The following is a 27,312-nucleotide window of genomic DNA, read 5'->3' on the forward strand; positions in this document are numbered from 1 at the left end:
GGAGGCTGATAGATATATGGGGAGCATACTCAAGAGAAAGTTTATTAATGGTGCTATCATCATTTTCGCAGAGTCTACTCTGCCCCACCAAGTGAGATGCTTAGGAGACCAAGAAGATAAAAGATCTCTGATTTTAGGGTGTCTTGTTTTCATTGATTGAGATAGATGTATGGACGTCTCTACCAAACCATATGCCTAGATATTTGAGCCTGTCAGGTTGCCACTTTAATTCAGAGTCACCTAGGATCACGGAGGTGCAGTGCATGTTCACAGGGAAGATTTCCATTTTTGAATGGTTAAGGGAAAACCCTGACACCTTTGAGTAGTTATTGATTTCTGAGATAAGTGGGATAGCTTTGTCAGCCTCCTCAGTGAACTTTAGTACGTCATCAGCATATGCCACTACCAGTTCTCTGCCAGATTGGAATTGTATGCCTTTGATATTTTTGTTTGACTTCAGGGAGTATATGAGGGGCTTGATAACTTAATAGGAATAGTAGGAGGATAGGAATAGTAGGGGGGGTAGAGGACATTCCTGTCTAGTGCCTTGGGCAAGAGGGAAGGGGTTGGAGAGGCAACCCTGTTTTGGGGTTTCTCAGGGATTAAAAAGGGCGTATGTGCAAAAGAGGACACTGTCAAGGTGGATAGTCCCCTATCTAAACCTCCTATGCACTATCCAAAAAATAACCCCCACAACGACTGCTGGCACATTCCCCCAGTGCCAAGGTTGCAACAACAACATTTATACGAGCGGTGCCTGTTTTAGACACCTGCCAGATTGGAACATAGAGCATGCATTGATTAAGCACTACCGCCTCAAAAGTCTGGTCTACAAGGATATGCACTTTACAGTTCGAAAGGACTTTTTGGTCCGGGTCTACCTCACAGACCCTCCATCTTGGGAGATACTGCTGTGGTTTTCACTAGCAGCAAAAAAAACTGCGGTTAGAAGTATTCCATCAGAAGAAAAGTTCTTGCTAACACTCTTTCTGGTGGATACTATATCTGACCACAGATTCCTTACTGCCCTGCCCATTCTTTGGACTAGCCTACAGGTCATCCTGTACATTTTCCGAAAGGTATTAAGGTCCTGAGGTTTGACAGTAGGGACACAGCTGGGTCCTTGGCAATGGGTATTTACCGCATCGAGGACATAGAGGCTTTCTACCTAGCTTCACACATTAGTTTGCCGCATGCGATAGTGATATTTATTTGGGAGAATGCAAACATAGACAGACCATTCCCTTCTTTCAGTCCCTTGACACCCCCACCCACCCCCAAGTGTGAGGCGTCCTTTTTTACTGAGAGGTCAAAAGAACTACCTCAGATTTAGTAAATCCTTTAAAAGTTACCTTTTCAGCATGGCATTTGGATAATCATAACTGTCCAGTGACATCCTGCCTCAGCTTTATTACAGTCCTCCCACTCGGAGGCCTAAGACTGTCTCATCGCACACCCAAGGCTTTGGCATACGTTAACGTATTAGTGGAGCTCCCACTTTGTTGTCCATTATAGCAGAAACACTAATTGGTTCACAAAACCAGCTCTTGCCCTTGTTCATGACTTTTCCTCTACTCATTTTGCTCCCCCTCCATCAGCTCTCACCATCATTTGAGTGATTAGTAGTGCTTGATTAAAGAAAAACAAAATTAACAAATATTCTGTCTAGGAGGACAGAACAGAAACCCAGCGTGGAGAAGCCCAGGTGGAGAAGTGTGGCTCAATGGTTAGAGCGGCAGACCCTGATGCAGAAATCTGGCCTGGGACCAGGGTTCAATTCCCGCCTTAGCGGGTCTTGAGCTCAATTTCCTCAGACCTGTTAATACTCGCATCGGTGCCTAATCTAATTCATGGGTCCCACTCTGTAACTCTGGGCAATAGCTTGCTTAATCTCCACAACGGCCCCAACAGCGCTGTGATGCCTGGCTTCACCTTGGAGGTTGCCCAGGAGTGGGCACCTCACCGGGAAAAGCCAGGAGGGGTTCCACAGCGGTATGCGTACAGCGCCTTGAGACCCTAACGGTGAGTAGTGCGCTATACAAGTACGAAGTTTACAGTTTACAGCCACACATGCTACTAGCTAGTACATTAATGTGATTTTCAGCACAATCCTTGGTATATATATTTTTTATCATGTAAAGTGTTTTATTTTCTTTGCTAAATATTTAGGGGTATATTAGATAGTGGTACACTATTTGGAAGTGATTTACTATGGTATTTGTTGTTTTACATTACTATTCTCAAAGGAAAAAATATACTAACTTTTGTTAATATTCGCTGGTATTTTTCTGGCCTTAACCTAAAAATGCTGTCCATTCGAGTAAAATACTGGCCTGGTGACAACCTAACTCCGTGCACAATTGTCCACCTTTAGCGGTGGTGCTGTCACTGTAATGTTCTCCCTGGCACACATTTGCCTCTCCCACCACGCACCCACAACACTTCCATAACTTGAGCAGCTGTACTGTCACTTCACTGTCCACCCTAAATTACGACTATTCCACACAGGGTGTACCTGCAGTGCAGCAGTGGCCACATCTCTGCAGTGTTCTACTCTGCCTGCAGTCGTTTGCCCACCTCCTGGCAGCAGTACTACTATAACTTCACTGCTCTATTTTCTTTTACAGTGACACCTATTCAGTTCTGTACCCGCATTGTTCCTCAAAGGACTACACTGTCTTCCTCACTTGGACATGTCTGTTCTCAGCACACTGATGCCTGTAACATTCCCCACATAATCGCTTGCTGGCATATCTCATTCCTACACAATATTCTCAGTTGCACAGATCTCCACACATTCATGTGCCAGCAGTTTCTTTACCTGTGCTGCTCTCCTGTTTGGCACAGGGCTTGCAACCTCCCAGCATCCATGTTTGTGTTCTCTCTCCCGTGTAGGTTTGAATATCGGCCCGGTAGTCGCTGGTGTCATTGGTGCTCGAAAACCACAGTACGACATCTGGGGCAACACTGTGAATGTGGCCAGTCGCATGGACAGCACAGGGGTCCCTGACTGCATCCAGGTGAGCACAGCCTGAATTGAGCATTTCACAAATACTTTATTTTTTTGGGCCGCAATTGTTTTTTCACCCTGCAAACTTGGGCAAAACAGACCGCAGAATCCTGGGGCGCTGATGTAAGGAACTGGTAACTAGACGGACGGGGATATCCTTCCCATGTGTGACTGAGTGGCCTGTCTACCAAACTGTAAATCGAGCCCAGAGGCAGAAAGGAACTCAGTTCACAGCTGTCAAGTTTCCTAGATAAAGAGGTACCTAGTAAATCCAGTCCCGTTTTTTACTTCTTAGAATTCTGGAACTTGTAGTTCTGGTTTTTATTGGGTTAAACAAAACTACAAATCCCAGAATTCTAATTTTTTTTTAAAACAGGCTGGTCTAACTATTCACGCATGGACATGGAAAGCTTGGCAGCAATGCCAGCTCCAGATTTTTGAACCTAGTATGAAAATAAGCAGCCTTCCATCCGTAGGCAACTGGTTAGGTGAGTTAGGAAGAGTGGGATGAGGTTCCTGTAGTGTGTGACCAGGAAGGTAGGAATCGATCATGTAATGAAGAAAAGAAGGTCCACTATACGTACTCCAAGCCCTATGTTTAGGGTCAAGTCAAAGTCTTTCAAAAGCCGTGCTAGAAGAAACACAATTCCAAATCAAGAAAACTCGTGTAACCTATATACAGGGCCACTGGAATTGTGCCGCTGCAGCGTTTTCTGCCTAATTATGTATTTGCTGCACCAACCACATAAATCATCATCTTTGGCATAATTTATCAAAAGAATTGTTTCTTGCTCCCACTAGTCAAAATTTACTATAAATGCTGCCACACGTTGTTGCGTAGTAGCAGACCCTTGACCATAGAGTGGTAGGTTACCTTACCTTTCAGTTCCTGTATTTAGGTGTTAAACTATTACTAATGAAGAGAAACCCGTGCCCATGCAGTGATAATACGTGTAACAAGCATTGGCAAAGCTAGTGGCTCTGGCTTAGGTGCTGAGCGATTGGCTTGGCCTTTGCTTGTTCATGTATGCACTGCACTCATCTAGAAAGTGCCATGCCTGCCCGCACCTGCGCACAGCGTAATGCACATTTATTTTCTGTCTCTGTAGCATGCAGCCGCTATGCTGTTGCTCATTTTAACACATAATTACTGTAGGCAAAAAATATTATTGGTAACTATAAGTTTTCAGTGCCCCAGTTCACTGAAAGCCACACATTTTGGTCCATATGGCCTTCACAGTACCATTGGTTTGAACTATAAACATAAGGAAACAACAAAAAACAAGCATTGCAATGCAATGGATCTTGCATTTGCTTGACTTAGAGCTTCCAAAGTCCTAACCGGACTTTTATTGCCACATAAAATGAAAAGTAATACAGTTTTACATAAGCAAGCCGATTTAAAGCGCCATGCCTTTAGCGTGAAGAAGCACACCAAATGAAACAGAAGTTCGCTCGCAGTCAAACGTATCTACAAATGTGCAGCGAGATCGTGCTGCGTAGGAAATAAAAAGAAAAAGTAGTCCAGAAACCATGCGGAAAACATGGAGCCTCGTATGTTTTCAGTAATGGGTCGGTGCGCACGAGGAGGGCTAAACACTGAAGAAGGCATGACGTATGCATGCTTTTCACAAATAAAATCAAGCAATTTTTAAAAGGCAAGCCTACGAGCAACGAAACTGATGGGCGTGTGGTGGGCGTGGTTAAAAGTCCACAGAGAGATTACAGCAGACTAGAGCGCTTGCGTGCTCGACCCTAAAAATGACAGCTTGTTGACCTGTATCAGAGCATCCGGTAATCACTGTGACAATGTGCTGAGGCTTGTGAAACAAGAGAAGGCAAAGCTAACCCGTTTCTGCAGGCCTTTTGATCTGAAACACCATTGAATGCGAATGTTTAAAAGCAGAGAACCGTGTAAGAATACAAGCAGTGCACAAGTCGATGGTACACGCGGGTAGACGGCATTTACCCACTATTTTCACAGGATGGACGTTGTCTACACTGCCAACAGTTTGGGCCCCACAAAAATTTGCTAAACTTGTCCTGGTGTTACAGTTAGACATGGGGGTATATTCAGCATTGCCTGCATGTTGTCTGCTTTTGTTCGGAGCAACATGCAGGTGGCCAGGGTGCTTACCAGGTCCCAGCTGGGCTCATAACAAAGGCTGAAGTTAAGGGTCCCTCAGGCCTCTTTTTTTTTTTTTTTTTTTTTTTTTTTTAGTAATCTTTCTTGGCGCTATAAGGAGCTCACACCTAAATGCAATGTAAGGTAAACAAAGACACACAGCTTATCTCTTCACAGGTACTTAAGAAGGTCATGCTTTTGGCTTTGTTCAGTCCCTGTATTTGAGAGAGATGCACACACTTTAAGAATGTCAGATGTGTTCGCTTGTACCAATATTTACAGAAACAACACTTTAAGTACCACTATTTAGCTTATTTTTGTATAGCGCTTCTCACCTCAATGCAGGGTGAGAGAGCTCTTTACAAAACACATACATATTATACATTGACCATAAATCATATGTGTCAATTGTACAGAATGTGTTGCATACGAAAATGATGGTTACAAGGTGTAGAAGTCACATGTGCTTCATAGTGTGACTTAAAAGTTATGAACTGCAAGTAACCCACTTACTCATTTACATAAAATAAAAATGTTTCCTGCGTTACATAATGTGCTTTGTAGGAGACATATTAACCCTTTATGCTACTTTGATTCAAAACTAGGACTAGACAATACACAGATCTCTCTAGCGAATATGTTAACCTCCAGAGTAATTTTACCATTATTATTATTCCCTGAGATTCTTTTTGGCACACCAAGATCTCTGCATCAGGTACCTTATCCCCATTAGACATTGTAAAATGCAGACTTTGGAACCAAGTAAGCAGACTAGATTTACAACCATGTTTCTTCTTGTTGCCAATTTCTTTTTGGCAGATCTAAAACAAAAATAAATGTAAAAGTTGAGGCCAAATGTAGCGTCAGAATTCCTCACTTTTTTTTGCGCAACCCAGTTGCAAAATCTCATTTGTTAAATATTGTAATACGCTCAGATGTACTCATTATAGACCTGCTAAACATGTGCCACTTCTTGTGATGTCAGTTCCTGAGAGGCTGTGGGTTGTGATGCCACTCTCTGGATTTCACGAGGGATGTCACGCGCCTTAATGTCACTTGCATACATGGCCTAATGTGGTTAGTCCTCCCGCTTCTCTTTTTTTTGGACTTGTGCCCTGAATACAAGGTCAGAAGGTTTAGAACTATCCAGTGAGTAAAAATAATTCCTAAAAGAAAAAAGAAACTTGGGGGCTCGGTGGGCGCTGATCACCAATTGTTCTTTTGAAAGTTAAATCACATGTCCTTGAATGAAAGCATACGTTACAGAGCCCCGTACCAGCGGAAGTCATACATTGTGTCCGCATGGCCTAATAGTATCGGAGATGAACATACGAGCAGTAGTGTGTTTGTATGCAGATGGTGACTGCAGAATGATAAACAGAGTACCAAAATAAAAGCAGACAAAGGAATGCATCTATGAAGTCATTGCTCAGACACACCAGTGAGTGAGCATAGTTAAACGCAGAGGTTAGAGTAAAATGTTGTCAAAACAGAAGGGCATTTCGGGTCACATTACCGGGTGAGAGAAACTGTGTTCAGAAAATACTTTAACTATGGGAATCAAACATCGGATTTCAATGTATACGAACAGGTAAGGCTCTATTGTGGCATTGGAGCTGTTTAGCAGAAGAGTAAACTGTCTCAAATGTGACGGATTTCCTGTCCACCTTATTACAAATGCCACAGGATTTACTAAGGTGGACAGGATATCTGTCACGTTTGTGAATGAGTAACCTGTCCACCAAACTCTAAAATCAGAGCCCTAATGTTAATCCTTTTTCATCCTAGATGACCACTTACATGTGTGAGTGTGTGATAGTGTTTGAGGAGACTCGGGGATCTTGCAGGCATAAAAAAAGAAAGCATTTCTGCTAAAATACAAATACCTGCCTTCTTCAAGTGGATGTGTATGTTCACAGCTCCATTGTGAGATTGATTTTTTCTGCCATCGGGTTCAGATGGATAGCACTGGAGCTCCACACAACTTCAGTGTCCTTGTGACTTCCAACCGTGGAACGGAATCAACCAATACGACAAAACCTTGAGATCTTACCCAGCGAAATCCACCAAGGCGGCTGCCTCAACCATACTCCTTCTGCGCCATTGAGAATGCCTGGCTCCTGGTAATGGAAGGTACAAAAGGCAGACTTTTTTTTAAAGTACTCACAGTATGGGGAAGTATTCATATTTGGATCAGCGTAACGTCTGTAACCTTTTCCTGTCGCTGGAACATAAAGAACAGGGTTGCACAGCCTGCAACCTGTTCAAGACAATGCTTCACTTTCAACGCAGTAGACGTCTAGCTCACTCCATGGAGATAGCGGCAGAGGCGGGATACTCTGCAGAAAACAACACATTGACACTGGTGGAGAAGAACCGGAAGATGGTACCAAAATGGGTGTCATCTTTTGCAGTCCACATTATGTCACATCTGAGGACTCCGAACCTCGGGAGGAAGAAGGACGGGACGAATACTTACTGCCACCCCTGTAACTGCTAGACAAGCCCATGACTATGAGATCCATGCACAGGATGAAGACTATACAGAGGGGCATGTGTACCCAGGATCCCCAGAACCATGCTTACACCATGCAATCACCCCCAGCGACCACTCATCACCACCTTGGTGCACCACAGCCTTCTTGTTCTGGTTGACACTGAGAGCTCCCATCACAGCTGAGATAGGATGACGGTGTTGATCCTAATCGGACTCTGGGCCTATGGTTTAAAAATGGAGGGGACACCCAGTCCTCAAAGCCAAAGCAGCATTTGGAGCTGACAAAGTCACCAATGCTTTCACAGCTCTCAGTGCCTAACAAGCCACCTGCACCGCATACCACTTCGGTGCCAGCAAAGTTGACTAGACCTACGGTGTCAACTTTACATGCATCATCGATGCCTAAAAAGCTAATGGCACCAAAGACATCATCAACAATGGCCTAAGCTCATGAGGAGTGGCAGACATAAAGAGACTTGCCACATCATAAATTCCATAGCACAGGCCACCCCAATGCAGAGGGCAATGTCTTTGAGAACCTCCAAGGACTAATGAACAGAAATCTTTTGTGGGCAGAACATTTATCACAAAAAACCAAGTCATAAAAGGATGAGGCAGGACATTTCTCAACCTTAGCCTCCTCCAATGAAAAGACTATGAAGCATAAGGCAACTAGTCCTATGCCACTGGATATTTCACCACAATCCATATGACTGTTTTCCACACTCTCAGGTGATATGGATACAGAGAGCCCTACACACTACCATTATGACAGTGACTTTCAAGGATTGCCCCTAGATAGTCCGGGTCCATGGGAAGCATATGATGTTGTTCCACCAGACCCTGACATTAATGTGATTCCCTCGGTCACGAAAACACGACCAGATGACACTACTTCTTATCGTAGTGTTCTACAGCGTGCAGCTATCACAAAATATGGATACACACCATGGAGGAGGAAGGTGACTTTTTATTGGAGACGCTGTACAAAACTGAACACTCAATTCCATTTCTTCCCATAATACAGTCAATGATTAGAGTCTCTACCGAGAGTTTTAAAGATCCAATTACATCAAAGATGCTAACACCTCGTATTGAGCACATATACAAGCCTCCTAATGATCCACTCTACATTAGGGGACACCCCATGGTGAATTCCCTAATGGTTACATCAGCTAGGCAATGGGCAGCTTCTCAAAGTATCAGTGACACTCCCCCTCCCAGACAAGGAGAGTAAACCTATAAAGCAGTAGGTAAATGGGTGACAGTAGAACATGCCAATCATTTATGCATAGTCAATTTAGTGGGCCTACTCTCGCAGTACAGCATGGGATGACATAAAGGAGCGGTTACAACATCTCCCAGATCAATATAAACAAAAAGCAGAGGTACTAGTTTCACAGGGCAACACACACTTCCAATGCAACTATTCAGTGCACTCGGGACAGTGCAGGTATCACTGCACAAGAATTAATTCCTCAATTATATTAGACAGACATGCTTGGCTGCAAATATTGGGATTTAAACTTGAGGTTCAGCAACACCTCTTAAACGTCTCTTTGATGGGGAACCCCTTTTTGGCCCAGAGGAGGATACTCAATTAGAAAAAATGTAAAAAGATACAAATTGTAAAACCCATGGGGACGTTGCAGTCTACAGTACCATGACAGCAGTCCTTTCGTAGGTTTCATGGCAGGGTGGCAGCCAGGACTGCCTCCACTGACACCCAGTCCTACCAGAAACAACACCAGGTATACCACCAGCAAAGCACTAGAGGATAATACAGCATAGGGTACAAGGGGGGTGGTAAAAGAGGAAAAGGTAAAGGTACTCCTGGAAAGGGAGCCTCTACTTCTAAACAATGATTCTCCACAATTTCCCCCAAATCACACAACACCTGTCAGGGGGACACTGCAACAATTCCACCACCTTTGGCCCAAAATAACATTCAACCAATGGGTGTTTCCCATCGTTCAGCACGGATACTGCCTAAAACTCACATCACAGCCCCCAAACATGTCACTATGCACACTGACCCTCAACACCTTGTTATGACGTGCTCATCGTGAGCTGTCTGCAGTCCCCAAAATACTTTACTTGATTTCATAAACTGTCCCCATACATGGGCGCACCGTCAGTAAGCTCAGTGTATTATGAATGACCCACTAGGCATCCCTCCCTCCCACTTTGTTGGTGAACAATATGGTATTTGCAAGAGCACTATGTAATTTGAGCTGAAAATGTTCAACATGTAGTAAGTTGCATGCATTTGATATAATGAGGACTGCAAAACGAGTTTTCCATTGCGTGCTTTCGGCATAAGAACAATGACTCATCCGTGCCCTCTGCACTTGTTCCCACCACCTGCGGAGGCCGCTGACTCAAACCGCCGCCCCTGCCTGTGTCTAGCAAACACGAGAGCTTATATGTTTAAACCACACCCACGGTGGCTCTCATCGCTTGGCTTTGAGTATGTTACCATCTCCAGAGGTACGGCTCCCTCGAGGCTTCCTATTCCTGGTCGCTGTCTCATCCACTCTCGCCCGCATCACCTGCTCTTCAGCGCTAGAGGAGCGATCCGAGCTTCCTAATGCACAAAGAAAAGAATCATGTTAGTAAGATTACCTTTCGCACTTCCAGAGAGAAAAGGTTAGTGTTAAAACAAACTGCTACATAGACTGCAAGAACATTGTTTTATCACCTCCTAATTCTTTTGGGGGTTTGTTGGTGATATTTTGGATCCCCAATTGTGTGGCAGTTCAAATCATTGTTTTCTTTAAAAAGGTGTCAATCATAAAAGATCTGAACAAAGGGACGCCAGTGCAGAAATAGGCACTCCACGACAATCTCGCTCTTGAACTTACCTACGGTTATTGAGTAAGGTATCTAATAACATTCTCAACCTCTTAAAAGGACAGAATGCAATGCTTGCTAATAACTGAGATCATTGTTGGAAACTTATTTTGAGCTGTGATGTGTAACAGTTTCAAGGTCCCTTATTTATAAGTTGGAACTGAGAATGCCTTGGTTAGCATGAATGTTACTTGTCATCAGGATTCAAGTAAATGCTTAGAAGGTTGGCAGTGAAGGCCAGTGTCCTAATTGTATTTATCTTTTGCTCAGGGTCCCTCTTACCACAAGCACCACACCAGAGTTGCAATCAAAGAGCCACAGCAGTCTAGTGTTTGTCTTCTTTTCCTATTCCCTTCCCTATTCCCTACCCTCCTACATCAGGACTACTCGCACACACTGTGTTTCCCTCAGGTATGGAGGATTAGTCCACTGGGGTTAGGGTATTATTCTTTGCTCCCACAGAACCCTGGATTTCAGGTGAATGGCCTGGCCTTGTCACATCTTCACCTGCTCAAGGAGGAGGTGAAAGCTCTGCTGTCGAAAGATGCCATAGAGCCAGTTCCAAGAGACCCCCTCATAATAGGTGTGTATTCCCTATACTTCTAAATACCCAAGAAGAATGAGACGCTGAGGCCAATACTGGATCCCCTCCCTCTCAATCGATACATATTATCGGAACACTTCAATATAGTAACACTATAGGATGTGATCCCTCTGCTTCAAGATGGCGACTTCATGGCGGCACTCAACTTGAAGGACACTTGTTTCCACATACTTATTTATCCACCACATCACCATTACTATGGTTTGTGGTAAGATGACGTCTTTACCAGTTAAGGCGTTGCCTTTCGGGGTGACTGCAGCGCCAAACGTCTTTACCAAATGCCTGGCAATTATAGCAGCCCATTTGAGAAGACACAATATTCATGTCTTCCCAAACCTGGAAAATTGGCTGATAAAGAGTTATAGCAGACAGAATTGCCTGCAGGATACATATTACCATCAACTTGTTACACATATTGGGTTTCACAATCATTGCAACAAAGTTCTCCTTACAGCCATTCCAGACACAAACATATCTGGGACCGACTGAAAATTCTGTTAGTTAAAGCATATCCCACATACCAGAGTGTTCTCAAACCTCAGCCACATAGTTGCCTGCCAGTCAGGGTAGTGATGTGCCTCTTGGGCATGCAGCATCTATAGCAATTGTGCCACATGCCAGGTTTCGTAGACGTCTTCTACAAGAATGTCTGGCATTTCTGTGGTCACAAGCGGAGGGCAGGTTAGAGGACCTAGTATTGATTTTATCTACGATCCATTGGTCATTGCAATGGTGGAGCACACACGATCTTCTTAGGGGAAGACCTTTTTTGGACTCAATCCCACAAGTGACAATTATCACAGATGCATCACTCCTAGGGTGGGGAGCACTTATGGAGGACATAACAGTCTAGGGTGCACAAACCGATCAACAACAAATGCTGCACATCAATGTACTAGAACTCGTAGCGATTCAGTTAGCACTAAAAGCCTTCATCATCAATGTATTTCACAAAGTTCTCAGAACAGACAAACATTACATACAGAAGGAGGGGATCACCCATTCGATATAGTCATCTCACCGAGTGTAAGAGATTTGGCATTGGGCTCTTCGCCATTACATCCACCTTCTGACAGAATATCTCATGGGAATGGGTAATTCTATGGCAGACCTGCCCAGCAGGATGCAGCAACAAGTCCATGAGTGAGAGTTCCACCCTTAAGTCCTCCAGTGCTACTTTCATCATTGGGGGATGTGGGATGGGGATCTGTTCACCACTGCAGAAAATGCAAAATGGCAAAGCGTTGCCTCCAGACACTACCACCCACAATCCATAGGCAATGCACTATGGATTAACTGGCCAGGGATATTTGCCTACACTTTTCCACCTCTCCCTCTCTTTCTTTTTCTTGTCAGGAAATTCAGACAGACATCTCTCAAGCTGATCCTAGTAGCCCTCACCTGGGTGCAACGCCCTGGTACACAACACTTCTGGATTTGTCCCTAGTATCTCACAGGAGGCTTTCCAACACTCCACTCCTTCTCACCCACAGCAGGGGCAGAGTGAGGAATCCCAACCCTAAATAACTCAACCTCGCAGTTTTGCTCCTGAAGTCCTAGTTTTTGGATACTCGCAGCTGCTTCCAGAGTGTATGGACATTCTTAAAGAGGCAAGGCATCCAACAGTTGGAGCCTGCTATCGAGCTAAATGGAAAATGTTTGTCCATTACTATATGGCTCAACTCCTAGACCCTTGTGCTCCCACACACAGTAAAACAAATAGTATTTTATCTGCTGCACCTTACAATTTTCAAGCCTAGCATATGTGTCCATATGACTGCACCTGGCTGCAATTGCAGCATACTGGCAAAATTGAAAGCACCCGTCCCTTTCCTGCATCCCAGTCATTAAAACTTTCATGGGAGGGCATAAAAGAATAATTCCTCCACAAGCACTGCCAGTACCATTGTCGAATTTGAATGATTAATGTCCTTTCGAGCCTTTGCATTCCTGTCTACTACAGTTCCTGTTGTGGAAGTTTGCTTTTCTAGTAGCTATCACATCTTCAAGAAGGGTTAGTGAGTTGCAAGTCCTCACAATAAAATAACTGTCCTTCCAAGTTTTCCAAGGCAAGATACGACTACAAAAGTATCCAAAGTTTCTTCTGAAAGTCATATCCACTTTTCTTCTAGATCAAACACTTGACCTCCCTGTGTTTGTTTCCCAAAATCAGAAACAGTTGCAGAAAGAGCACTTCACACACTTGATGGTAAAAAGGCTTTAATGTATTATGTTGATAGAACTAAATATTTTAGGAAAACAACTTATTTGCTGCTTTCTCCAACCCTAGAAAAGGAAACAAAATGTCAAAAGCAGGAATTGCGCAATGGATGATAAAATGGATAGTAAAATGCTTACAAATATGTTACATAAAAACCAAATGTAAATTACTGTCAGTTTCGCAAGCTCATTTTACTGGAAAGAAAGGTGCTTCTTTGGCCTTTCTAGGGCACATTGCTTTAGCTGACATTTGTAAGGCAGCTACATGGACTAACCCACATACTTTTAATAAATCCTATTGTGTGGATGTCCAAGCAAGGCAACAAGCTTTTGTTGGTCAAACAGTGTTAAGAACTTTATTCCACACATCTGCACCATCTGATGCTTAAAGCCACTGCTGGAGGAGAACTGCTTTACAGTCTATGCATAGCATGTGTATCTGCAGCCAGCACATAAGAATGGAGTATGTTACCTACCTTGTAAGAATCTATTTGTAGTGCTACAGATTCAATTGCACCTTCCGCCTGCCCAGCAGGCATTCTCTAATCTCAGATTTCATGTACAAACAGACTATATCCAAATATGTATGTGTATTTTAGTCTTACACATATAATTCTTAATCCGCTTTCTATTTTCACAAGCACCCTCCTCACTCACAATGATAGCGTGAAAGAAATAAACATTCTAGCAAGGGAGCCGTTGAGCATGAGTATTCACTCCAAAAGTTGTTGTCTTGACATCACACCAGCAACTAAGACTACTTAGAGGAAAAATAAGCTGTATAGTCCAGGCCCAACATTAGATGTCAGGAGTATGCATAGCATATGAATCTGCAGCACTACACGCTATATGGAAGCTTACAAGGTAAGTAACATACTCTTTTTTTTTTTTTTTTTTGGGTATCAAAAGTCACGTTTTGCCATAGTGCTCCCTGACACTGAAGGGAACTGCTTTGTGTGAGGCTTGGCTCCTTGTGAAAGGGCAGAATGTCATCACTCACAGTGACGTTTCCCAATGGCTGAAGTGGAATGTGTGTATCTGCAGCCAACACATGCCACAAATGGAGTATGTTACTTAACCTATAAGCATCTATTTGTAGCGTGTAGTGCTGCAGATTCACATGCGTGCTCCCGCCTCCTTGACAGAAATCATATGGTGTCCAATATACCCAAAATTAAAGCATGCTCAACACTAACCTAACAGACTATATACTCTGCTACTGCGTGGCTAGGGGAAAAAAAGGACAATCTAAGAAGGAGCAGGTGACCATACGCATTTCCTCGAGGAGGAGGAGAAACAATGCATGACGCCGATCATAAAAAGGAAACAACTTGCAGAGTCCGGGCCCAATTCACATGACAGGAGTGTGCGTAGCATGTGAACCTACAGCAATGCACAAAAGGAATAGATACTTACAAGATAAGATTACTTGCTGCCTAATTTAGTCAACACCCCTGCATAACTTGGTCTTTCCCTGACACATAATTTAATTGGCCCTGTCTATATGCAACAAGTTAATAATTGCATTGATAACATATTTTCCTGTATGAATGGGTAAAATTTGTGGGATATTCTTAAAAACTTAAAAACTGTCAACTCCAAAAACCAAGAGGAAGGCCAAGGAGTGTGCAGTTGTCTTGGAAGTTGAGGTGCCTGAAAAAAGACTAATAATGTTTTCCCCAGCGTGTTCAGCCATCATACATGCCTGCTGGAGTTGCCTCCTTTGCATAACCTTTTTTTTAGACATCAGATCCCGGTTGAGGGTCAACCAAAGTGTTACTCTTTTGTGTTGGAGTGGCTACTGCCTTTTCAGCCCAGCATCTTCCTTTACTGACACTGGTGACACCATGTTTGTGGTTGGGCATACAAGCCTATTCAACCTCTAGACTTGTTTAGGGGTGGTGGGGCTTTCCTGCCAGCTGTCCCTGTAAAACATGTACTGAGTCCCCATAACTAGGGTTCTTGGTTTCATCAAGTCTGTAACGTGCACTGTGTGGGCTCCTATGAGCTGAAGGGCTCTAAAGTGCATTTGATACCACACGTGTGTGCGATACAGGATAGTGGTCCCCTTTATGTAAACACACACTTGTCCTCTTCCTCCCCACAACTGGTGTATCTGGCGGATTGGAAAGGTCGCCAGCCAGTTTCATTTTCATAGGCCTGGTTGTGTCTCTTTCACCTTCATCATTTGGTCTTCTCCCCAGGCAGCGTTAAACCGTATGAAGAACAATAGGAAAAATAAAAGCTGAGCCAGGAGTTACATTGGTAATATGTTATGTAGTAGGGCCTCATAATGGCTTCCTCTATTAGGTAGAACACTATGCTCTCTAAGTAATATATTTAGAGGGCCATTTTGCCTCCTCTTCTGCTTTTCCTCCGCACCTTTAGCTTCTACTCTTCATCCCCTTTTTCCTGAGGGGAATCATTTCCTTCTATTTATGTGTTGTCAGTGTCACTTGCAATAATTTTGGTCTGCGTTTGCTATTCCAACAGAGAGAACGACGTGTTAACCCATCCCTTGTTTTTACAGTTTGCTGACCCTGGAAATGTCTTTACCTGTAGCCTCTGAAATTGCCGTGTTGGCTAAAATTGGTCTTTCTTGGTGTCTCCATTTACAAGTTCCTTATTTAATCCTATGTTGATGCCCTCAGTAGCTGGCTGATGATCACCAGCCGCCCCCTTCATTCACTGGTCCTGGGCCTTTTTGTATAATTGCTTTACAATCACTATCTACATCTTCAGTTTGTATTTGGGGAAAGAGCCCCAATTTTTGTATACCGTTCTTCCAATCAGCTGTCTTGATTTTCAAAACGTTTGGTATCAATGCCGTTGTATTTATCATGGGCACCTGTGTACAGCTTCTAGGGGAGTATCCCTCTGTTTGCCACATAGTTAACTGAGCAATAGTATTCTTGATTTAATAAAAACTGCCTGGTCACTCCTTGAAGTATTTTGGCCTGCATCTCCAGGTTTTCTGATTGGAAATTTAGAGCACTCCCTGTGTCACCCATTGTCCCGCACATCACTCTCATTATGGCCATTATCGGCTGTTCACTTGTGTTTGGGAACCTTTCAGCCACGCTCCTTTCTTCCTCCTTCACTCAAAATCTCTTGTTTCTTTCTCGAGGGTATGCAGCCACATTAACTCTTCTGCCAAATTAGGGCCTTATTTGTAGATTGCCAGACAGGGTTCGTCGCAGCAAATGTGGTGCAGTACGCTGTCCATCAAACTCTTGGTGCACACACTTTATTGGAGTCTGGCAAACCGTCCTGATTCCTGAGCGGAAGCCTTAGACTGGTAGCCTCACAGTTATCGGGCCATTAGTCTAAGTACCTCAGACCCCATCCACCCTATTTAGGATGGATGCTCTAATACACTTTTCCATTTTGGGAGTTTTTTTTAATGTAAACAAAGAACCGTAGGTCCAACTGCCGCTTGAAACATGGTGGCCACTCAGAAAAGCTTTGGAGCCTCCCCACAATCTGCAGTGGAGACAGGTCCTCTACAGGCACAGAAATCTCTACCAGGCAGATGGAGATCCCTAACTATGACAAGCGGTATTCTCATAGGCTGACAGAGTCCATCAACTCTGCCATCCAGGCAGGACCAGGGACCATCTAGCAAACCGTAAATTAAGGCCGTTAGGTCCTGATTTCGAGTCCCAGACGTCTCGCCGGCTGTTAAATCTGCATGCAAATTTTAATGTTACTGTGCGGTAACATTATACTAGTGCCATGTAAATAGGAGTTAAAACGCATGGAATGGAGAATTATTGAGTAAAACCGGATTTACCCATCACAAAAACAAAAGCAATTCCACAATAGTTAACACATACATTTTCCACCAACGTAGCCTCAGTTAAATTGTACTGCAGCCTCTATGAAGTGGGATGGAGGGAGACGGATGTGGTGAGTAGGAGAGGGAAGGGGGAAGGGGGGGAATCCTGCCCCCACCCAACCAGGCAGTATTACCATCTGAAAAAACAAGGCCCGGTATTCCAACACACATGGAAATTGGGTGCAGGGACACTGAACAGTTCAGAATCAGACTGATCGGAATTCCTGTTTGAACTCTGGTACTGTTTGGGGGAATTCCTGCTTCCAGTTCCATACCAAGACCGTGGTCGGAGTGTGCCTCCAAAAGGATAATGATGGTGCGTTTGATTCTGCACTCACAACCTAAATGTAAAGTCTTAGGGCCTATACACACTCTTATTTTACATCAGTAACCAACATTTCTGGAGGCTATCAGTTTTATTTTTTCACAATGCAACCTTACCAGTTGCCTATTCTTAGTATAACTCTGCTTTAAGGCCAAAGGAACTTCCTTTGCAACTAACGAGACAAAATGAGGGTTTTATATGGTCAGATCCCTTCTTTGCTAGCCCATTATCTTGCATATTTATTCTAAGCTGTCAGCCTTGGACTTTGGACTATGTTCATCAACAGGGTTGGCTTCCAAGCTGTAGCTTCTAAACTCCATCTCTGTGGCGATATGTACTGTGGGGACATGAACTGCTCACAGATAACCTTGTGTGCTTCTTGTACTTCAACTCTTGCCTTTATTACTTGTTTCAAGTATCTTTATATGATGTTGTTGTGATATTTATATGTGCTTCATGCCTTCTGCTGCATACTGCAGTAGCACACTGCCTTAGCTGTATATTCACATTTCCCAGTTGGCAACAATTAGGAAGTAACACCTGAGTTGTCTCAGGCAGGAATTCCTACCTCCTGGCCTGAGAGCACATCAGTGCGTCATAGTTAGCGTAAAGTACCGCTTTTGAGGGATCAGATCACTAATGAAAATCCATGCTTAAATGCTGGTTTCCATTTCTCTGCGCATTTCGAGCTCTAAGGGCGCCCCCTGTGCTGAGAGGGTGGGATACAGTCATTGGTGCAGAGGCAGAATTCCTCAGAGAAGCTAAAGTGCACTGTGCTTACTTATTTAACAGGACATACCAATATCGCCGTTCTCTGTTCAAAGTGTGGGTTTCAACGGAGTAGGCCACTATTCAAAATATGTGCTTGGGTTGGTGGTTCCTGCCCCTTCTTCTATTCTGCTTCTGTGTCAGACAACTCCATCTGTGCAGTGCGAGCAGAGTAGAGAAGTTGCTGTGAAGCCTGATCTTCTCAGAAAAATTGATGTATATAATGCATAACTATTTCAGTGGGTGACCATATTCCAATAGTTTTTTTCTTTTACCCAACTCCCCACACCCTCCAGTGTCTTCACTTCTTTTGCTCTCTCTATTTATGCCTGGGTGGTATTCTAAAGAGGTGTGCATGTCTGAGCAGCTCTACAACCTATGCACGCTTTTTGCATTGGTCCAGCTTCTCGGTCCATAGCAAGGTGAACAGTCATTGTCTGGTACTAAAGAGCAAACACACCTTTACTTGACAAACTGACAAGTCTCTCTATTAAGAGGATATTAGCCTGAGCTGTTGTAATTTAGTTATGTACCAATCTCAGACCTACATGATGGGAGCCTGAAGATGAAGTTATCTCTGCCTTTGTGGATCAGGCTTGCCTGGATAATCTGTTTGCGTAGTTACGTTTTTCTATACATCAGTAACAGGAGTGAACAACTTGCACTCTTGTTACAGGCAAAGTATAGTAACCAGTATTTTCGTTAATTTATAATTTTAAGTGATTTTCTAAAGTGGTTTTTGCACTCAAAGGTATTTAATTAGAACATATTTGATTCAGTTAGTTGCATCCAAAAATACAGAAAATGTTACCTTGAATTAGTATGTGTTCTTTTTCAATTATTTTTGTATTTGGAAATGTTTTTAAAATGTACCCCCGGGACACCACACCTCTGCAGAGATATTAATTCCTTTCGAATTTTTGAGACTACGCTGAAGGAAAACTAGGATTGCAAGTAAGTTACTGCTTTACACGCCATCATCCTGACAGGACACAATTATGCAGGTTGGGAGTTTTCATCCAAATAACCCTACCTAAGGTCTTTTAAAGACAAAGTGGTGCAAAAACCAATGCCACTGCTCATCACCCAGCTACTAAAGGGCTGTTATCTGGTTCATAAAGTAGTATTATATACTATTTTTCTTGTTTCTACTCCTCCAGAAGAAACATTGTGCCACATATATGATATCAAGAAGTGTTTAGGATGTTTTCTGGAGCGCACCAGACCAATTCCCTTTCCAAATTAGCTGTTTTAAGGTTTGTAAATGGTAACAAATACTGCATGCATAACTTGTTGCCGCAACAAAGCTGGAATCCCGCCACCGTAAGATAAGATGACCTTCCACAGAGGCATAGTGACCAGGCTGGTGGGCTCTTGTCATGCATCTTCAGACATTTGAAGATCGAAAACCAGTGCTCAGGAATCTCTCATCATGGTGGAGTTCATTCCCTCCTTCCTGTGTTTGTTCGAGTGCTTCTTGCTCGTCTTCATTCAAAGCATGAGACTCTAAATGTTTCGGTGCTGTGGAGGAAATTTTCCTCTAACTACAGCTATCCAGCATTTTATGTCTTAGATTCGCTTGTGACCCGCCCTCCCCCTAACAAGAAGTTCTAATTGTTGCTGTTGAGTTTAGAGCTGCAAAATGCTCCGTAGTGGAGAGTAGAGTGAGAATGCCTTGCCTCGCCCAGCCATACCTCCCTTCTCATTGGCTGCATAGTAGATACAAGAAAGAAGTAGGTATCTTACTTAAGTGCTTTGTTAAATGTGTGCGTTCTGGCATTGCTGGTTAAAATTCTTATTGAGGATTCCGAGCCTGGCGGCGGGAAATTCTTGAAATATGCAATTCCAGAAAAGATACCAACGCTAGAGAGTGGTAGTTACTGGTAAGTAACATTTTCTATAAAGAAAATACTAAGTTTTGTTTAAATCATAAATTTCCAGAAAATGGAAGCCTACTGAGTATGTTCCTTTAAACTAGTAAAATAATTAGCATGACCAAAGGGGAGGAAGGCAACGACAGGAGCTGTCAAACAGGAGTGCTGGGTGGATTTGGATATTTTACTGAATGTAGAATTTATATGGCGCTTCATACCCATGTTGACTCCATTGTGTACTCAAACTGACCTTGGGTTAAGTGATGGGACTGACAAGTGTGCCTGAAAAAGGTTGGAAGGAGGAAGGCCTTGAGAATGAGTAAAAGAATAGCATTAGCAGTGTGAAGAGATCTGCATTATGGGTTTGGTTTGTGAATGGATTCCTGTAACATGGGGCATGGTGAAGGTGGTGAGGGAGTGCCATTCAAGTAGAGGGTGAGGATGAGTTTGAGTATGTGAAGGAACTGGCAGGGCCAGGCCAGTGATGAGATGGAACCTTTTAAGTGCAGGATAGCTTCATGTTTGTAAGTAGATTGTCAGTACAGATGATGAGGATCTATTAAAATGGAGTGAAGGGAGAGTTGCTTTGAATGGTGTCAGACCCAGTTTGGTGCCTGGGGTGGCACAAGGCAAGCAGCAGGGGCTACTGGCCCTCAACCGTGGGTGTTGAGGTTGTTTGCTTCTGATGGCCCGGTGCCTGTTATACTATGGTTCTGCAAACTGGGCCAGTACAACCCATTGAGCACTTGACTCGTAGTGTGGAGAAGCTCATGCTTGGAACTCTAACACAAGCAATGGTCACAGATGAACAGACCATACACTTAGAAATGAACAACCAGAATTGCAAATGTGTCCTAACCGTAAGTAGACATAGAAAACAATTTTAAAAAGACCCAGTCGACTTGCATAAATAATTGTATTGAACACACTCCAGCTATCAGATTTCCTACCGCATGTTCAGTGTGAGGATCCCATGTTTTGATAATTCTTGAAGAGAGCATAACTTGAGAATTTCAATATTTTCTCATCATGGCTGAAGCAGGGTCTAAAATCTTTATTTAAGGCCTGTCTGTCTTGTGGCAAGAAGGAGATAATGTTAATGAGAAAGGAAGGAATTGAGAAGGTGCAATTGAAAAGGAATACAAGGGCTTCTACTGGAGTTTTCTCATTTTGAAAAGAATCTGGATTGTGGGATCCAATATTAGATGAAAGAGAGTAGAACACGTTTATAAAGAAACAAAGATTTTGCATTGGTCACGGCACAGGAGATTCTTTCATTTATAAGGAAAGGAGATCTTCTGAGTTCAATAGATTTGGAGGATACATATTTCAATGAACCCATTCACTAAAATCACAGATAATATCTCAGTTTTATGGTAGACAACATCAGATGGGAAGGTGTTTACATCGCAGGAAAGAGGCAAAAAAAATAACGAAACAAGTCTCTATTTTGAAAGGAAAAGAGTGTCGATGAGAACGCTCAGTGCAGTTCAAAGTACTGTGTCTTCATGCATTCTTTTGATTTTGCATTGTCGACTTCAGATGAGACTTGTTCATTAGGATTTAAGTGGGCAATGGCAGCAGAATAAGCAGCGAATGGGACAATGTAGTCCAAGTAACACCTATCAGGAGGAAGGCTTTTCATTGGTAAGTGTCACTCAAGAATTCTTTGAGGTCAGGCGCTTCAGCCAGAAAAAGAGAATGTTTACCTCACTATAGATGCTTCTGTGGTAGGATGGGAGCACATCTACAAAACATGCATGTACATGATGTGTGGACAAAGGAGTAACAGCAGTCACGCATAAACGTATTGGAGCTGAGAGCAGTCGGGCTAGTGCCGAAAGCCTTTCTGCCTTCAGTGAGGAACTGCTGTGTAATGATCAGGATAGAATGCAACAACAATGTATTATATTCAGAAACAAGGAGGAACAAGGCTAATGCCTTTTTCAAAGGAAGCGCAGAGGATTTGGCCAATCGCCAACAATGTTTCATTGATGGTGGAGCACAATCCAGGATTGGATGATGAGGTGGCAGATCAGTTGAGCAGGTGTTACGTAGATGCACATGAGCTGGCCTCTGGACAATTGACCTTTCAAAGATGGAGAAAAGCAGATTGGGACATGTTTGCAACAGATCAAACTTGCATCCTTCACCCCCTACTATCCATCTCATGGCAGTTCAGAAAGACTAATCACCAACCTCTTACTAAGAAAAAAAAGCCTAATTGGATTTTGAAAGATAACAAAAAAAGCCTAATTGGATTTTGTCAGCAATAAATGTCTAGTTACACTTCACCTCTAAACTGTGAAAAAGGCCATTCAAGGAGAATCCAAAATTGATCCCAAGGATCTCCATTGCTCTGGCTCTCTCACACACAACATGCATATACCACACAGGCTTCATACACAAAACATGCCTAACATACACTTGGGTAACTGCACAGAAGCTGAACATTATACACTAGTGAGAGATAAAAAGGTCTGGTCAAACCGGTGGATTCACAAAATACGGCACATTGTCACCAGTGTTTTATGTGCTAAAATCATGACAGGACAGAAGTCAACTGTCAGTGAGAGCGAGCTTGGTGCACCCCTCCAATTCACAGGACAGGTCCAGAACCTTACTGGTACGAAGGGACAGGCCTAGGCCTCTGCCCATGTGCTAAAGTAACATGGCAACAGGGCCAAAAATCAAAAGCCAGGTTACCAGATGCACTTAGTCAGGAACTCGGGGCAGAGGAACATGGCAGTACATCATGTAAAGGAGTATTCCTGTCCCAACTAATGGTCTTGGAGTTTTGCAAGATCATCAACTAGGATGATGGGAGAGTGCCTTTAGAAGTGTCTTTGGGTCCAGATAATGCTTTGTCCCACTTGGGGAAGGTAGTGTAGGACATCCTCTGAGGAAGGTGGCTTTAAATGTGCATATTGTTTATCAGGAATGCATAAGATGATAAGGGAAACCTTTAAAAGGAAGACAAAGTTGTCGAGTAATTGGTGCTCGGGTTTGCAAACTTTGGGGTGATGGTGGTAAGGGAGCACTTCTGAAGGCTTGAGGAGTTAGAGCCAATAATGAGAGCAATTTTAGTATTATGAGGAAGAGTGTGTGTGCAGATTACCCCCTGAAAGATGCTCACAGTATTCTTTGAGTTTTGATTGGTGTGCCGTGGTATACATACTCCTGTGCAGAGGGGGGAATTATGAGACAGCACGTCTGATTTTTGCAATATGTACTGAAGTTAATGTTTTTCTGATTATTTTTTTGTATGGGTTTTGCACTTTTTCAGGTGACGACTGACCTGCATCAAGTCTTGGCAGACAAGGGTTACAAGCTGGAGTGCCGAGGGGTCATAAAGGTGAAGGGCAAGGGTGAGATGACCACCTACTTCCTGAGGGAAGGACCCATGAGCAGCTAGCAGGAGCCTTGACCCAGAGTAGCAAGGAAGAAACTTCGACAAGTGTGACGGCCGCGTGGCCAGTGTCACCCACTACGGCTGCCCTTCAACAGGATAAAGGAGGCACAGCGGCCTCCACACACCACTTCATCTTGTACTTGCCCACATCTTGAGAGTTGGTGCTCTGGCAGCCAGCCAGATTTCATACAGCAGGCTGGGTCTTTTGTGGTTTCAGAAGCTAGTCCTCGAGATGGGAGTGCAACTGCAGGGCAAAGCCTGGCTTTTCAGCACTTAGCTGTGACCCAGGACGGCTGCTTTCCCCATTGTGGCATTTACCAGGACAACGTGCAAGAGAAGCCAAGCTTCTAGTGTGGCGCTTACAGAAGCCAGCAGGCGATGTAACTGTAAGGTAACCCCTTTGCGTGCAGTTCATCAAACACAAGCTCCCTCCATCTTGAATCATCCCCCACTGACCTCCTGTGACTGAAGCCAGTTGGGGAAGACTCAAGACGTCAGCAACCTGTGCCAAAATGGGCGTGAAGGAGACTAAAACCACCCCATTTTTTTACCAGAACGCATTTGCAGACGGTACTTGCAAGTTATTTATTTTGGAGGGACCTGTTTTATTTTATTTTTCTTCTTTTTAATTATTTTAAGTTTTAAACTGACAATAACTAACAATCAGCAACAAAAACAATGAAAGGAAATGACAAAACAGAAACACTTTGACCAAAGAACAAGGATGTGCCGCTAGTTGTGGTGCTGGTGGCAAGGAGCTGCGTGCAGTGTTGCCTTGTTCAGCTTATTGCACGGTTTGCACTACATGGGGGTCAGGAGAAGGAGTGCGAGATGCTGAAAGATCTCAAAAAGAACTACCACAGATTCCATCTTGATTTTTTAAAAGTTCCTTTTCATCCATTTGGGATTTTCTTCTAAGAACTGCACAGCTAGTTACTTAGTAAACTGTAATTGTTCAGAAATGGACAGTCCGGGATTGATAGGGGTAGTCAGTCAGCACTTGCCCCATTTAGTACAACACTGAGAGGATTTTGGCTCATGGATATGGCAGCCAAATTTGAGACATCCAAGTGGTTGGATGAAGGGTGGCGGGATGCATGAAAGAGACCTCTGAACCCCCATTGTTCTGTGCTAGACGTGTTGAATGTTTTTTCAAGGAGTATAGGAAAAAGTGAATGTTCCCTGTTCAAACTATTCCCTTCCCTTGGCTCCCCCTTGTTCTCCTGGCAGCTTCTCTTACACAGATTGGGGCCTGAAAATGTTCAGTTTATCGCAGGCTCTGAATTGGACGTTTAAATGGATGGCGGGGTATGAGGAGTTCAGACAGATATGCTGTGATTTCCATAGATGGGAACCCCACACCCTCCAAGATCATGCTTATTCAGTTGCAAGACATGGAAGATGGGGATATGACGCACACTTCGTGTTGTCTGATTTGTAGGGTGTGGTCTTACTCATGACAGCCCAAGAGTTCTTACAGGTTCAGAGCAGTGTGTTTTTGCATTTTATTCCCTGTAGTATTGTTTCTCGGTGCTGCACCACCTCACAAACGCCTTGTCTCTCATCACTGTGACGCTGCTGCTTTTAACCATTTTCTCATGTGCCAAAATTGCATGGATGTTCTGATAATGGAGCGGATGCAAAGACCAACGTGTACAGCAGCCATGGACTAAGCAACTACCGGCTTGTGTGCTTGGGGAGCAGGTGCTTGAAAGGCATGGCTGAGCTGCGCTTCGTTGAGAAGTGTAAGACAAGCTACAGTTTGCGCTGGAAATACTGCTTATGGGTGCGTCCGTACCACCTGTCTGCTGAGGCCGAAGGTATATCCTGGATTCTCGCTCAGAAATTGGATTGCCGTTTGTGGTGCCAAAGAGGAAAAACATTTTTTGGAAAAGGGACAAAAAATGAACTGCATCGAAGGATGTATTTGTCTTTTTTTTTTTTTTTTTTTTTTATGCAAACACCTTCACCTAACCGCAGATGTGCCAGAGGGTGCAATGCAGCATGTCAAAAAGGACTCGCTGTGGGGATGTGTGAAGGATGTCGGCACCTGTCTCCTAGAAGCCTGCACCGGGGGGTGCAACCAGTCATTGCTCTATCTAGGCCTGCACCAAGGGGTGCTAGCAGGCCACCTGGGCAACCTCAACAGTATTCTGAAAGGATGTACCAATGCTGAGTGCCTCCAGAGTACCCCAAGTGACACCAGCATCTTGTTTGCGAGTATTGCATCCCTTTGCTTGCTTATGTGCACATCTACCTGTAAGGGCTGTATCACGACATGCAAAAGCCAGTCCCTGGGGCAAAGACCTATGCCGAGGAGGGTGTACAGAAGAATCACGTAAAATATTTGAGAACCAACCTCCCCTCATCCCCTATTTACTTTTCTGTCTCAAATAGGCGTTGTGCATTGCCTTGTGTGCAGCCATGTCTTGAATCCCAGCAGCTTCAGTCCTTTGAAAGGGAAGTGTTTCGTAGAATACTGGGAATTAGGTGCGCAGGCCCTTAAAGATTTTAGAAACTTAATCTGCATAATCTTGAGCATGGGTTGTTGCATGCATTCACAGTCTCTTCCCGTCACCCAGCTAGCTCATGCAACCAAGTTTTCACATTTTGAATTGGACAGATTTGTCTTTTTATCAAAATATGATTTTTCTTTATCTGTGCTTTTTCCTTCTATTTGTATTGTACATTTAAAAAATAGGCTTTATGAATCAACATAGGCGCCCAGGGGCTGTTTGAGTTTGTCTGTCATAATGTGCAACGTTACTGTTGGTGTTTCTCTAAGCACAAAAAGCCTTCTGATGAACTTTTGAGATTGGAAAAATGTTTTCATCATCCTTCAGAACAATTTTACATCCTGCTGAAGAGGAAATGCAGGCAAGCGATGACCTATTCAAAGAGCACTCTAATCCAGGCTCCTTTTTCCAGACTGTGTGGTAAAGAACAGATTTGTTAAATCCTTCCAAAAGGGAGGAATAAAAGAGGAAAATCTTCTGTGTCTTCTCTCACCTATCCAGGTGATGCTTTTAGGCCTGACAATCTCTTTCATCTTTGGCGGCTACTGTGTTGGAGTGCATCTCAAAGCATCTATTAACTCAGGTGAGCATGTTTTTTGGAGGGGCTATGTGGAGCTAAAGGTACTTTGTCTGCCTTTCCCACTTTGCAGTTGCACTGCCCTGGGGTCTGGTTGCACTAGAACTGTCAAATGTGAAGTCCTCTGTTCATCTTCGTTGATGCTACTGAGTGTTGGTTAAGCTTTCTCTGCCTGGCTGCTCCACCTTTTAGTGAGGGCCTGGAGCAGCTGTCACATCTGCCTGGCGTGCACTTTTGACAGCTGTCACTGCAGACACTCATTATACAATGCCTGTTCCTCTGTGGGTTTTGCTCACCCATGCTGTTGATATCTGTCATGCTGGCCAATTGGTGTACAGTTGGGCCCACTAGGAGTTGCTAAACCCTCCTCTTTCGGCTTCAAAACCTCCCTCTGCCCTCAGAGCACCAGCTTCATTGATAGCTGCTGTTGCACCCAACCGGTGCAGAGCGGTCCTCCAAGAAGTGCAGAGCACTTCTACAGTCCACTTTGATCTTACCTACACTGCATTAATTTTGGTCCATATTAGGTTGTACTCGAGAAGAATGTGAGCCAAACGTGTTTTACTGATTTTCTTTTTTTGGCTATAGAGCAAAACAGGTCTAAGTACTGTTCTGGATTTCTTCAGCGTCAGTGAATTGCTTTCCACAGACTACCTGGAAGGGTGCTTTTAGCTCATTCTGTAATCCTTACAT

The 27,312-nt window shown here is 43.7% G+C and overlaps 1 protein-coding gene across 1 annotated transcript in view; it reads left to right on the forward strand.

The window, feature by feature from the left end:
• Positions 1–24,194, forward strand: part of ADCY6 (adenylate cyclase 6) — a 362,703-nt gene extending 338,509 nt beyond the window's left edge. The window contains exons 22-23 of the mRNA XM_069230504.1: positions 2,896–3,020; positions 23,401–24,194. Coding sequence (XP_069086605.1) covers positions 2,896–3,020; positions 23,401–23,529 — 254 coding nt within the window. The 3' untranslated portion in view covers positions 23,530–24,194. The remainder of the gene's footprint in view (positions 1–2,895; positions 3,021–23,400) is intronic.
• Positions 24,195–27,312: the final 3,118 nt, after the last annotated feature.

Source organism: Pleurodeles waltl, chromosome 4_2 (genome assembly GCF_031143425.1).
Source record: "Pleurodeles waltl isolate 20211129_DDA chromosome 4_2, aPleWal1.hap1.20221129, whole genome shotgun sequence".
Lineage (NCBI taxonomy): Eukaryota > Metazoa > Chordata > Amphibia > Caudata > Salamandridae > Pleurodeles > Pleurodeles waltl.